The following is a 14,113-nucleotide window of genomic DNA, read 5'->3' as shown; positions in this document are numbered from 1 at the left end:
TTGGTTATGAGCTAAGAAAGCAATAACAAAATCTCATATTATTAATATCGTATTAGTTATTACAATAATTTATAGGAAGATACAAAGGTTTTTTTTGCCTTAATTGGGTTACCTATAATAGAACATACACTTTTATGTTAAAAAAGCCCTTTGTTTAAAAGTGACTTAATTAACTTGATTGGTACTGATTCATTTAACTTAGATGGCGACTCCTTTAGAGTAAAAGAATATATGGTCTTTCACCAACTTAATTATAAAATACTTAGAGAAGACTTACAAGAAAGCAATTTTATACTTGATTTTCTTAAAATATGAGTTACTCATGAATTACTCCTTCAGTTTCTTAAAAAGCTAACCATTCATTAATGAACTACTCTTTCAATCTCAAAACTACTTTTAGTGCTTGTCAAAATAGTAAATGGACAACAAAATTTAATGGTTGAGGTTTAGCTATTGAAAACAATTACATTAGCTAAAATTTATTTGTGGACATAAAATTTTATGTTAAGTATCTTATTTCAACTTTAAAAAAAAATTAACGGCCCAACTTCTAATTTATTTACTCGACCTCCTCTACAAAAAGGTCAAGATCCGTCACTGTATATAATAAGAATTGTTTGTGGTTAGAAGACATCTTCATCGATCAAAAGAATGTGGCACCATTTCTATGATATTCGTACAATTTGACTACAATTGCAACTCTCTAGATGATGCTATGAGCCCTCGTCGAAATTCGACTTAGGTACTTGAAACGGCCAATGTTCAAAGTTCAAACCCAATACCAATAGTCAATAGTCCAATACTTATGCAGTTATGCGGCGTGATTTTTCTATGGCGGCGGAAAGTAATTAAGTCCATGTGAATATGGCATGAGCTCATAAAACTTCCACGTATTAACGTACTATTGTCTCTCTGAATCTTCACATCATGACTGTCCTACGACTCCTACTTGTGGCCAAATAAATACTACCAGAGTGACACAAGGATAATAAATCTGCGTGAGAGTAACAGCTAAACCACCAAATGGCTGCAAAAGTAATGAAAGCCGTTCAGTATTTTGGCTATGGTGGCGGAGCTGCTGCCTTAAAGGTTTCTTTTTTTATTCCCTTTTTTTTTTTATGATCTTTATTATGAATCAATTTTGCACTTGGACATGTACTCGTGTTGGATGAGTGCGTAAGTTCGAGTAACATAGGCTCAGAATTGCTAGCTGACTCAGGATTTTGTATGAATTTAATGGTGTATCATGTTGGCTGTGTGTTTGATACTATATTTTTTGTGTAGGGAAAATTAAAAAAAGAATTCTGGAAAGAAGTAACTTGAACCAATATGTCGCCTTGAAGTTTTCTCATGTGGGTTATATGTGTTGCAGCATGTTAAGGTTGCTATACCTGATCCAAAGGCCGATGAAGTGTTACTAAAAGTTGAGGCCGCTTCTTTAAACGCATTCGATTGGAAGATACAAAAGGGCATACCTCGGCCCTTACTACCCCGAAAATTCCCCTATATACCAGGTTTGTCATACTACATTGTTTCTTGAGGCTTGACTTATTGCTGCTAAACTTATATCCGCTATAGTCTATAAGCAGCTTGATGGCCTGGCCATCTTCCTGTAAAATTTATGAAAGCTTGATGTCGGATTTCTCATTCCAGTTCTTTTTAAGAACGAGGTTGGGGACTGGTGGATGTCGTTTTGAATGCTTATCTATATGGAAAATGTAATTTATACTGCATAGTTTAGAACCATATTATGTTATGCCATTATACAAGTTTCTAGTTGTTCAAAATTCATGTACTATCCATTCCTTTAACACCAAAAAAGAAGTATTACCCATTGAAGTAACCCATTTTTGTTATGGTGCTCTAAATATATAACGTCAAAGCTTAAGAAGATAGTATGATTAGGCCCTTAAGGAAATAGTGATTCTAATTCTAGTTAATGCACTTCCTGGAACAGAAGATGTTTATATCTTGCAAGTTTCTTCATAGCTGAAGACCATCTTTTTGTTGGTTCAGGTACTGATGTTGCAGGGGAGGTAGTTCAGGCTGGATCTGCTGTGAAGAAGTTCAAAGCTGGTGACAAGGTCGTGGCCCTCTTTAGCCATGCTGTAAGTTGATTGCTTCCAGTTCCCAATCTTTTATAATTTGTTTCTTCAACTCTACTGTGTGGCAAGTTTCTGTCACATAGCCTATCAAGCATTAAGCGAACTTCTGATGGCGAAGCAAAAAATATGATTGGCTGGTGTTATGTTAACTAACAGACTGGTGGTGCACTGGCTGAATATGCGGTGGCAAAGGAGAACCTTACCATTGCTAGACCACCAGAAATATCAGCAACTGAAGGCGCAACCCTGCCTCTTGCTGCCCTCACTGCTCACATAGCTCTTACAAGCGTAAACATTAAGCTTGATGGAAGTGGTGAAAGGAAGAACATATTGATCACGGCTGCATCAGGGGGTGTAGGCCACTATGCAGTCCAGCTAGCAAAGCTCGGAAACACTCACGTTACAGCAACTTGTGGAACTCGGAATGTAGATCTGGTCAAGGGCTTAGGCGCGGATGAGGTTCTTGATTACAAGACCCCAGAAGGGGCTTCCTTGGAAAGCCCATCAGGAAAGAAATATGACTGTGTAATCCATTGTGCTATGGGAATCCCCTGGGCCACCTTCGAGCCGAACTTGAGTGCAACTGGGAAGGTGATAGACTTGACTCCTGGCCTTAGTACGTTTATGACATTTGCTCGGCAGAAACTGACATTCTCCAAGAAGCAGCTGGTACCGCTGTTTCTGACTCCAAAGACGGAGAACTTCGAATATGTGGTGAATTTGGCGAAGGAAGGGAAGCTTAGAACAGTCATAGACTCTAAACATCCTCTGAGTAAAGTTGAAGATGGTTGGACTAGGATATTGAGTGGACATGCGACCGGGAAGATTATAATAGAGATTTGAATAGAAAGTATTTATGCAGACAGTACACTAGAACTTGCTTGAATATGTAAACATGCAAGTCTATATAATATACTTTGTAGCCTACTGTATATTCCTCTACTGGGATTCTAGTGAATCTTTCGAATACTTTTAGTAGGACTTGTGCATTTGATTGTATCGGAATTTCACTATTGTAGATTGTAGACATGTATACTGACATACTGTACTATTGGCAAAATTTTCTTGTTTATGTTTCTTGTTATTCTCATAAGAGCCCTGTAACAAATATTTTTGAAAATCAAAGCTGTCTTATATATTGGGTACTCTAGTCTGTACTCTCGGTAGATTTAACAACTAATGATAATGGAGAAAAATTAAACAAACATATTGGGTATAAAGTGTAAGTACTAATGACTATCAATCTAGAAATGATAGCAAACAATAATAGAATAACAAATAACAAAACAAGAAAGAACACATAAGAACTTTTACGTGAAAACCCAAGAACTGGGAGAAAAACCACGAATATGCACTAGGAATCGATGAACGTTCAAGAAAGATTATAAAAGCGCTCAAGAACTCTCTCTAAAGCTTTTTCTCTTTCTAATATGTGAATAATGAATTTAGGGATACAATAAAAGACGTATTAGGACATCTATTTATACTCCTGCGTCTAAAACGCGTTTTCCGGACTAAAGGCTAAACTGGCCGGGCTGCCCGGGCGGGATTTCACTTTTCCAAAACAGCTTGCGCGCCCGACATAAAGTGCCCAGGCGAAATCCGCCCGACCTACCCGGGCGAGACGCAAGACGAAACAGTTTCGTCAATTCTTCGTAAAACTGTCATAACTTTCTTGTTTCTCAGTGGAATTAGGCATATGACCTATCGTTAGAAAGCTCTCGGAACAAGCTATCACCTCCAATTTGAATCACCTCAAAACCATTTATATATTGATAGATATGTGCATTTAAAATCAGCCTTATGCCCCATATGACGTTTTCCCTTTACGCAACCTCATCTGCATACCCATACACCTCCATGAGCTCCATATGATGCCATATACCACTAGTAGAATAAATGCTATTTGCTGCGGTTAAAAAGTGGCTTATTGCTGCGGTTTTGGGCGCGCAGCAATTAAGGGGACAGCAATAGGTATTAATTATATTGCTGCGGTTTTTAGGCCAAACTGCAGCAATATATTTATTTTATATCAGATTTACAAAGCATATTGCTGCGGTTTTTAGGTAAAACCGCAACAATATGTTGTAATTATAATAAAAAAATAGGCATATTGCTGCGGTTTTTCATCAAAATCGCAGCAATAGGTCCTAGTACAGCTAATTTTTTTTTTTTTTTTTGTATTTTATAATCAAATTTGAAATATTAAAACTAGACCATCAATCCAATATAATACGACATTTTATACTCAACAACAAATGAGTAAGATAACTTATAATCCAAAAAGAATAACTAAAAGATGAAAAAACAGATTATGAAATTATATAAACTAACATAAAATTTCTGTTACATAGATTCTGTAAAATTACATAGCAATAACATAAATAAAAGAGGAATTAAAAAAATACAGAAGTAATAATAAAAGATCTGGCCGTTGCGACGAAAATACAGAAGTAATATTAAAAAAAATACAGAATATTAAAAAAATACAGAAGTAACAATTACATTAAGGTATCTTTTAGTAATAAAAATTCAGGAGTAAATTAATAATAAAAAAAACGAAGTAAATTAATATTACTTCTGTATCTTTTAGTTATAACATAAAATAAAAATACAGAAGTAATAAAATAGGAATTAAAAAAAAAATAATGAAAACCGCAACAACGGCCAATGGTCGACGGCGAAGGCACCGGTTAGGTGAAAGACGAGAAAAACGAAAAGAAAACCAGATCTAAGAAGAAGGATGACTAAGGCTTCGTTGAACACTCTAGTCGCGTCGAACTCGGGAGGCGAAGGTTGAGAGTGGCTTCGTCGTGTCGCTACTCCGCTCGAAAGATGACGGGCTTCGTTGCTGCTCCGTTCGAAGGCTGACGGGCTTCGTCGCTGCTCCGTTCGAAGGCTGACGGGCTTCGTCGCGTCGCTGCTTCGTTCGAATGATGACAGGCTTCGTCGCGTCGCTGCTCCGTTCGAAGGATGACGGGAGGCTGAGAGATGAGGAGAGATGAAGAGAGATGAAAGAAGTAGGTTGAGAGGCTGAGAGAGAAGTAGGTTGAGAAGCGTTGAGAGGCAGAGAGAAGTAGGCGTGTGAGTTTAAGAGACGAAAAACCCTAATTGTTGTGTTTTATAATTTTTTTAAATGACATTGCTGCGGTTTCTGACAAGAACCGCAATAATATGTTAAAATATTATTTTTTAATATTATATTAATATATTGCTGCGGTTCTTTATATAAACCGCAACAATATATCTGGTCAAATAATCGATTTTTTTCAAAAAAAATTTATGCCGATACAATATTGCTGCGGTTTTAGGTAGAAACCGCAGCAATATCTTTATTTTATATTTTATGTTTATTTTTACGTGATATATTGCTGAGTATGAGTAAAACCGCAGCAATACCACCGTGGCAAATAGCTATTATTCTACTAGTGTACCCAACAATCTCCCACTTGGAGATAGGTGTAAGTGACAAAAACTTCATACTTTCATCATCCTTTCATTCATCATCCTACACACAACTCCCACTGCAAAAGCAATCCCTAGCCGTGTCCGATCCATGACATACATCAAGTATCCCATGACAACACATCTCCTCTACACCAAGGAAACTGACATTGAAGTTTGCACCAACTCCAATACAAAAGACATCAAAGTCTACACCGACTTTGATTCTTAATGACTAACCTCCAAATCAATGCACCATCACTCCATGAACCTACACACCCTCCTATCCCGGAGGTCGGACACATTAGAGACAAGCACAACCAAATGAAGATCCCTTCCTCTACAACTAAAGAAGATAACCACTTCCTCTCCAACCAAAGAAGCACATTGAAGTCTCGTCAAATTTCAATAAAACAAATTACCACCTAAGCCAAAGAAACTTCTCATTGTTCTGAAAACAAACTCACATTGCTTCCACTCAAACAATACACCCTTTTTTCCACTTAGGATTTCCGGCACTACATGCTTATGTGCCGTCTTCACCTTGTGCGCTTACCGGTCAACTTGCCACCGGGATAACGCTTCACCACGGTTCTCATCCCTTAGCCCACTATCGATAGTTTTCCGACCAAACGACACTTTACATGAAGTTCTCATCCCAATCCCGGACCCCTTTATTGTGCTCCCCATGGTGTAAAGTGTTCCACTCCTTGTCCCACGAGCTATGATCATTGCTCCCTTGACAATCTTCCAAGAACCACCATCAAACACAACCTTGTAACCCGATGTAGCAAGTTGGGCTACTGATATCAAGCTTTTCTTCAACCTTGGGATAAACTTGACATTCTTCAACTCCAACAGCCACCATGAGTGAGTTTCACACTCACATCACCTTTCCCCATGACTTCCACTGCCTTGCCATCCGCAAGATAGACCTTTTCAAGTTTTCCGGATTTGAAATTCCGAAACAACTCCTTGCATGGTGAGGAATGATGAGAAGAACCCGAATCCAAGACCCATGATCCCGAGCACCCAACCAATCTTTCCATGCTTACCACCAAAGTATCGGAATCGTACTCAGAAATCAAGTTAGTTGATGCATCTTCTTCATCATCACTTTCTTGAACCTTCTTCTTCCCTTTCCCACACTTTCTTTAGGACAATCTCTCTTTAAATGTCCTTCATTACCACACCCCCACAAGTAACACTAGCCCTGCCTTTTGACTTACTCCGGTCCCCCTTTGACTCCGATTTTCCCTGAAAGTTCCTCCCTTTTCCCCTCCCTCTACCTTCTCACTGTATGCTCCAGATGATTCTCCACTCTCCTTCCTTCGAATGCTCTCACTCAAAATCAGATCACGGACAACATCATAAACCAATTTTCTTTACCAGAGGAATTACTAACAGCAGTTACAACAGTTTCCCAAGCAGTAGGTAAAGAGGACAACAAAATTAGGGCTTTCACTTCATCCTCAAAGACAATATTAACCGAAGATAACTGACTTATTAATGAATTAAATTCATTAATATGTTCAGCAGCAGAACTACCATTATTCATCTCTAAATAAACAAACGACGCATCAGATATACCTTATTCATTGCGAGGGCTTCTCATACATATCTGACAGTGCTTTGATAATCCGCCGTTGTTTTGATATCCTTGACATTGAAGCCACAGTCCGTAGCCAATGTCAAACGCACCACCGCTAGTGCTGCCGATCGAGTACCTTCCACTTAGCCTCTCAATGTCATCGGCTTTTCAACAAAGGTTGATACATATTCTTTTGATATAAGATGTCTTCTATTTGCATCTTCCAATATCCGAAATCTGTTCCATCAAACTTCTCAATTCTGATCTTTGCATCCTCCATTGTTAATTATTGTAGATTTAGAGAATAAACCAACCTAGCTCTGATACCACTTGTAAGCACTATTGACTATCAATCTAGAAATAATAGCTAATAGAATAACAAATAACAAAGCAAGAAAGAACACACAAGAACTTTTACGTGAAAACCCAAAAACTGGGAGAAAAACCACGAATATGCACTAGGATTCGATGAACGTTCAAGAAAGATTACAAAAGCGCTTAAGAACTATGTCTAAAGCTTTTTCTCTCTCTAATATGTGAATAATGAATTTAGGGATACAATAAAAGACGTATTAGGGCATCTATTTATACTCCCGCGTCTAAAATGCGTTTTCCGGACTAAACGCCAAACCGCCCGGGCTGCCCGGGCGGGATTTAACTTTTCCAAAACAGCTTGTGCGCCCGACATAAAGTGCCCAGGCGAAATCCGCCCGACCTACCCAGGCGAGACGCAAGACGAAATAGTTTCGTTAGTTCTTCGTAAAACTGTTATAACTTTCTCGTTTCTCAGCGGAATGGGGCATATGACCCATCAGTGGAAAGCTCTCGGAATAAGCCATCACCTCTAATTTGAATCACCTCAAAACCATTTATATATTGATAGATATGTGCATTCAAAGTCAGTCTTATTCCCCATATGACGTTTTCCCTTTACGCAACCTCATCTCTACACCGATACACCTCCATGAGCTCCATTATATGATGCCATATACCCCAACAATCTCCCACTTGGAGATAGGTGTAAGTGAAGAAAACTTCATACTTTCATCATCCTCTCATTCATCATCCCACAATTAACTCCCACTGCAAAAGCAATCCCTAACCGTGTCCAATCCATGGCATACATCAAGTATCCCATGACAACACATCTCCTCTACACCAAGGAAACTGACATTGAAGTTTGCACCAACTCCAACACAAAAGACATTAAAGTCTACTCCGACTTTGATTATTAATGACTAACCTCCAAATCATTGCACCATCACCCCATGAACCTACACACCCTCCTATCCTGGAGGTCGGATCACCTTAGAGAAAAGCACAACCAAATGAAGATCCCTTCCTCTACAACTAAAAAAGATAACCACTTCCTCTCCAACCAAAGAAGCACATTGAAGTCTCGTCAAATTTCAATAAAACAAATTACCACCTAAGCCAAAGAAACTTCTCATTGTTTGGAAAACAAACTCACATTGCTTCCACTCAAACAATACACCATTTTTTCCACTTAGGATTTCCGGCACTACATGCTTATGTGCCGTCTTCACCTTGTGCGCTTACCGGTCAACTTGCCACCGGGATAACGTTTCACCACGGTTCTCATCCCTTAGCCCACTATCGATAGTTTTCCGACCAAACAACACTTTACATGAAGTTCTCATCCCAATCCCGGACCCCTTTATTGTGCTCCCCATGGTGTAAAGTGTTCCACTCCTTGTCCCACGAGCTATGATCATAGTCCCTTGACAATCTTCCAAGAACCACCATCAAACACAACCTTGTAACCCGATGTAGCAAGTTGGGCTACTGATATCAAGCTTTTCTTCAACCTTGGGATGAATTTGACATTCTTCAACTCCAAAGAGCCACCATGAGTGAGTTTCACACTCACATCACGTTTCCCCATGACTTCCACTGCCTTGCCATCTGCAAGATAGACCTTTTCAAGTTTTCCGGATTTGAAATTCCGAAACAACTCCTTGCACGGTGAGGAATGATGAGAATAACCCGAATCCAAGACCCATGATCCCGAGAACCCAATCAACTTTTCCATGCTTACCACCAAAGTATCGGAATCGTACTCCAAAATCAAGTTAGTTGATGCATCTTCTTCATCATCACTTTCTTTAACCTTCTTCTTCCCTTTCCCATTCACTTTCTTTGGACAATCTCTCTTTAAATGTCCTTCATTACCACACCCCCAACAAGTAACACTAGCCCTGCCTTTTGTCTTACTCCGGTCCCCCCTTAACTCTGATTTTCCCTGAATATTCCTCCCTTTTCCCCTCCCTCTACCTTCTATACTGTATGCTCCAGATGATTCTCCACTCTCCTTCCTTTGAATGCTTTCACTCAAAATCAGATCACGGACAACATCATAAATCAATTTTTTTTATGAGAAGAATTACTAACAGCAGTTACTATAGTTTCCCATGCGGTTGGTAAGGAGGACAACAAAATTAGGGCATTCACTTTATCCTCAAAGACAATATTAACTGAAGATAACTGATTTATCAATGAATTAAATTCATTAATATGCTGCAGCAGAACTACCATTATTCATCTCTAAATCAAACAAACGACGTATCAGATATACCTTATTCATTGCCGAGGGCTTCTCATACATATCTGACAGTGCTTTGATCAATTCCGTCGTTATTTTGATATCCTTGACATTGAATGCCACAGTCTGTGCCAATGTCAATCGCACCACCGCTAGTGGTTGCCGATCGAGTACCTTCCACTTAACCTCTACAATGTCATCTGGCTTTGCAGGCAAAGGTTGATACATATTCTTTTGATATAAGATGTCTTCTATTTGCATCTTCCAATATCCAAAAACTGTTCCATCAAACTTCACAATTCTGATCTTTGCATCCTCCATTGTTAATTATTCTAGATTTAGACAATAAACCAACCTAGCTCTGATACCATTTGTAAGTACTATTGACTATCAATCTAGAAATAATAGCATTCAATAATAGAATAACATATAAGAAAGCAAGAAAGAACACACAAGAACTTTTACATGGAAACCTAAGAATTGGGAGAAAAACCATGAATATGCACTAAGAATCGATGAAAGTTCAAGAAAGATTACAAAAGCGCTCAAGAACTCTCTCTAAAGCTTTTTCTCTCTCTAATATGTGAATAATGAATTTAGGGATACAATAAAAGACGTATTAGGGCATCTATTTATACTCCCACGTCTAAAACGCGTTTTTCGGACTAAACGCCGAATCGCCCGGGCTGCCCAGGCGGGATTTCACTTTTCCAAAACAGCTTGCGCGCCCGACATAAAGTGCCCAGGCGAAATCCGCCCGACCTACCCGGGCGAGACGCAAGACGAAACAGTTTCGTTAGTTCTTTGTAAAACTGTCATAACTTTCTCGTTTCTGAGCGGAATTGGGCATATGACCTATTGTTGCAAAGCTCTCGGAACAAGCTATCACCTCCAATTTGAATCACCTCAAAACCATTTATAGATTGAGAGATATATGCATTCAAAGTCAGCCTTATGCCCCATATGACGTTTTCCCTTTACGCAACCTCATCTGCACACCCATACACCTCCATGAGCTCCATATGATGCCATATACCCAACATAAAGATGGCAAATTGGCAATGGCGCTCCATGTTACCAAGTTATTGAAGTCGTCATCTGCAAATACGTTTTTTTTATTTGGTAAGAAGAAATCTTCTAGGCTGTTTCGCACAAGCTCTCATCCAGAGGTCCATTACAAGCCAGACATCCTCCCCAACCCCCTCCTCCATTTAATCCCAAGAAAATATTTGGTGTAGGAATTGAACCTTAGACCTTTCTAGGAAATATGGAAAAGGTCGGCACTTAAGCCAACCCTAATTCCTTCTGCCAATACTTACTTTCCATCACTAATTTTGTACACTATTTTATGTATAAGAGAAAGACGTAAGTTTTAATATTTGGTTGATATAGATCCCATTCCCATGTAATGAAAAAAAAAACACTAAATATTGTTATTGATGGATGATATTAACTCATTTAGTTGAAGTTCAATAACTTTATATAATGAAAAAATTAATTATAATAGAGGTTATGATTAATTTTATGATTTCATATTGTTTAACTCGTTGCACCACATTTCACATCATTAATTTACGTTACTAATTATTGTTTCTGTTTCATAAATTTCTTCCCACTTTATGTTTTGAGTTCTACAAGGTTTTCAATTATACTTAATTCCATTTTTGGCAAGGATTTGTTCCTTTGTTACCTCTCTTTACCCCACCATTTGGTCCCACTTTATACCCACTTTCTCTATCTCTCTCCTCCGTAAAACAAGCATGTAACTAGACTCTTAGAGCAATGCCAATGGTGATGGTTTGATCACCAAAATCTGAAATTTTGGATTGAACAAAAAAAAACTTGGATCCCATTGGTGACATAAAAGTGTTCACCAAATGACAAAATATGTCATGAACAAACTCATCACCGTGTATTGAAGAAAAGGGGGAAGAATGACACACAACCAGCCAGTGGCAAGCTGCTGTGTATTTTTGGGAAATTTAGTGGAAATTTCCACGGAATTTCCCAGAAAATCCCGATTTCAAAAAAAAACCAAAATTTATATTTTTCCCCTCTATAAAATGATATCCATATTGATATATTTCAGAACAAAAAAAAACACTTCTTCAATCTTTCTCTCTCTAAAAATATTTACCATCATGCGATAATAATAATTAATTTTTTTAATTAATTATTATTTTACTAATTGCCCAATAATGATAATTAATTTTTGATAATTAATTATTATAATTTTAAGTAATCATAAGATGATTCATTTTTATTTTTAACATGTAAATCAATTATTAATTGAAGTAGGAAAGAGAAATAGGAGAGAGAAATTTGAGATGGGGCAGTGAAAAGTAGGAGAGATAAAGTGGAGTTTGATGATTTTTTTGTTCATGAGTGGAGTGGAGGTGATATATTTATTCATAAAATGAACAAAACATGAGTAAAAAGGGAAATTTGCTTATCAAACCCATCACCATTGGCATTGCTCTTATTTATTTAATGCTTGTTCATTATCGTTTTTAGTTTTTAGTTTTCAGATTTTTCTTTTAAACTAAAAACAAAAAAGTAGAAAAACTAGTTTTCATTTTTGAGTTGTCAGATTTCAAAATCATCATGTTTCTAATAAATTTGACTAACTTTTTATCCATTATAGAACATATATCATATTACTTTTAAATACAAAATAAAACAAAAACATAAAAAGCACAGTAATATCGAACGAGCCCTTAGTATTATTTTCTTGGTTTTGAAGTAATACTAAATAGGAAGAACATTGTGGAACAGAGAGTATTTAATAAAGCATTGATAATTAATACCATCTTGTATTCATGTCATATTTTAGAACCTCAGAAGATTGTTATGGCAAATGAATATCAACCTTTCTTTAATATAGTGTTTAATATTTCGCTCCCAATATATATCTTTATTTATTAATTATAAATGTTTTATATGTGTATATTTGAAAAATAGAGGAAACTAAAAAAATGATAAATTTAATACTACCTATATTCATTTGGTTCTACTCATTTTGCTTTTTGGGATGCAAATTTTAGTTTTTCTCACTTTATTTTTCGCCTCGCAAAAACTACCTAGGTGACCCAAATGGCTCACTATTAATCCTTACTCCTTGGTTTCTTTCCAAAAGTTTCTTCCCTGAAGCAATTGAGGACATAAAAATTCAAAGGTAGTACTTTAAAATCTATCAAGTCAACAAAAGTTTATTATTTTACCAATGAGGTTTCAAGAAATGCACCAGGTATCCTTATTAATTTAGAAATGCAAGAGGTGTCCTTGTGGTTTAGATAAAAAGTATAAGATGCCCATAATGACTAACATCGTCAGGTTTTTATTAGTTATTAAAGGCAAATCAACATAATTATTCCAAATAACTCCTAATTAACCAAGTTAATGGTAATTCAATCATAATTAATTATAGGTAAATCTAATTAATCCTAATTCACAAAATCTAATACCACCCCAGCCATCCCCCACCACCTTAGCCACCCTTGCCCACCCATCACCCAGGCCTTCGAAACCACCCCTTCCCCACCCTCCGAGACCACTCCCGCCACCCCAACCCCTAAAACACCCCTCCCATTCCCCAGCCCATCACTAGTGGAAAAATCGCTATGTATCATAACACAGCTATTGCGGTACTTAAAAGAACTCAATTGGTAAATCCTCGAAATTTTGGGTGCAGCGGTTGATCGGCCCAAAAGTTGTGACCACTACCACCCTAAAAGTTCTCGAACTGGCCCAAACATTATCACCTTATATTTGACGCACCACTCTTCTATCAACCCTAGCCCCTTCTTAATCTCTCTCCTCAACAAACCCCTAACCGTTTCCTTCTTTCTCACCCTCTGTTTTTCCTGCAAACCTCCTCAACCACAGCCACCACCAACCAACCACTACTCAATGACACTGCTCGTCTCTCACCACCAAACTTCCCTCCTTTATGATTTTCACGCCACTTCCACCTTGTCGCGATCCCCCTAACGTCATTTCTCTCTCCTCCTTTATCACACTTGGGTTTCTTTCTCCTATCTTCAAAACCCTAAACTAATCGGCCCTCCTTACTTCAAAACCACCAGCCCTTGTCAGATCTCCACCTTCCTCTCTCATCACCGGCGAAGGACGAAGTTAAGAGAAGACCGATGAAGGCACGAGTTTCTCCCTCGTCCTCTAGCCTCTCCACCGATGAAGGCACAAAGACGATGAACTCGAAAATCACCACATCGCTTCCACCGCCACTTCATGGGCGCTCTTCAACACCAATAACCCAAGTTTTTCCAAGATCTAGGTTTTCTGTAATTTTGTAATTTTTTTCGACCCTGTGTTTGGATATTCTTTGTTTTTTTAGTTTTTTTCGTTATTGATATTAATTTTCTCATTCTTTTCTTTTGTGGATATTAATGT

General features: G+C 37.8%; 1 protein-coding gene across 1 annotated transcript; it reads left to right on the top strand.

Annotated features, from left to right (window-relative positions):
• The first annotated feature begins 825 nt into the window (after positions 1 to 825).
• On the top strand, positions 826 to 2,948 carry LOC104908774 (quinone-oxidoreductase homolog, chloroplastic). Its single transcript, XM_010697925.4, has 4 exons — positions 826 to 1,089; positions 1,373 to 1,514; positions 2,017 to 2,108; positions 2,262 to 2,948. Exons 1-4 carry the CDS (start codon positions 1,024 to 1,026, stop codon positions 2,946 to 2,948), a joined length of 987 nt encoding a protein of 328 aa, XP_010696227.2. The 5' UTR covers positions 826 to 1,023.
• The last annotated feature ends 11,165 nt before the right edge of the window (positions 2,949 to 14,113 follow it).

This window comes from Beta vulgaris, chromosome 7 (assembly GCF_026745355.1).
Source record: "Beta vulgaris subsp. vulgaris cultivar EL10 chromosome 7, EL10.2, whole genome shotgun sequence".
NCBI classification, from domain to species: Eukaryota; Viridiplantae; Streptophyta; class Magnoliopsida; order Caryophyllales; family Amaranthaceae; genus Beta; species Beta vulgaris.
The sequence above is the reverse complement of the archived record's forward strand: the minus strand, read 5'-3'. Positions and strand labels throughout refer to the sequence as shown.

What these genes read in the sequence shown, in the direction of transcription:
- LOC104908774 (XM_010697925.4), top strand. Translation starts at nt 1,024, where the DNA reads ATGGCTGCAAAAGTAATGAAAGCCGTTCAGTATTTTGGCTATGGTGGC. An exon ending in GCGGAGCTGCTGCCTTAAAG is followed by an intron (nt 1,090 to 1,372) that starts GTTTCTTTTTTT and finishes TATGTGTTGCAG; the next exon opens with CATGTTAAGGTTGCTATACC. An exon ending in AAAATTCCCCTATATACCAG is followed by an intron (nt 1,515 to 2,016) that starts GTTTGTCATACT and finishes TTGTTGGTTCAG; the next exon opens with GTACTGATGTTGCAGGGGAG.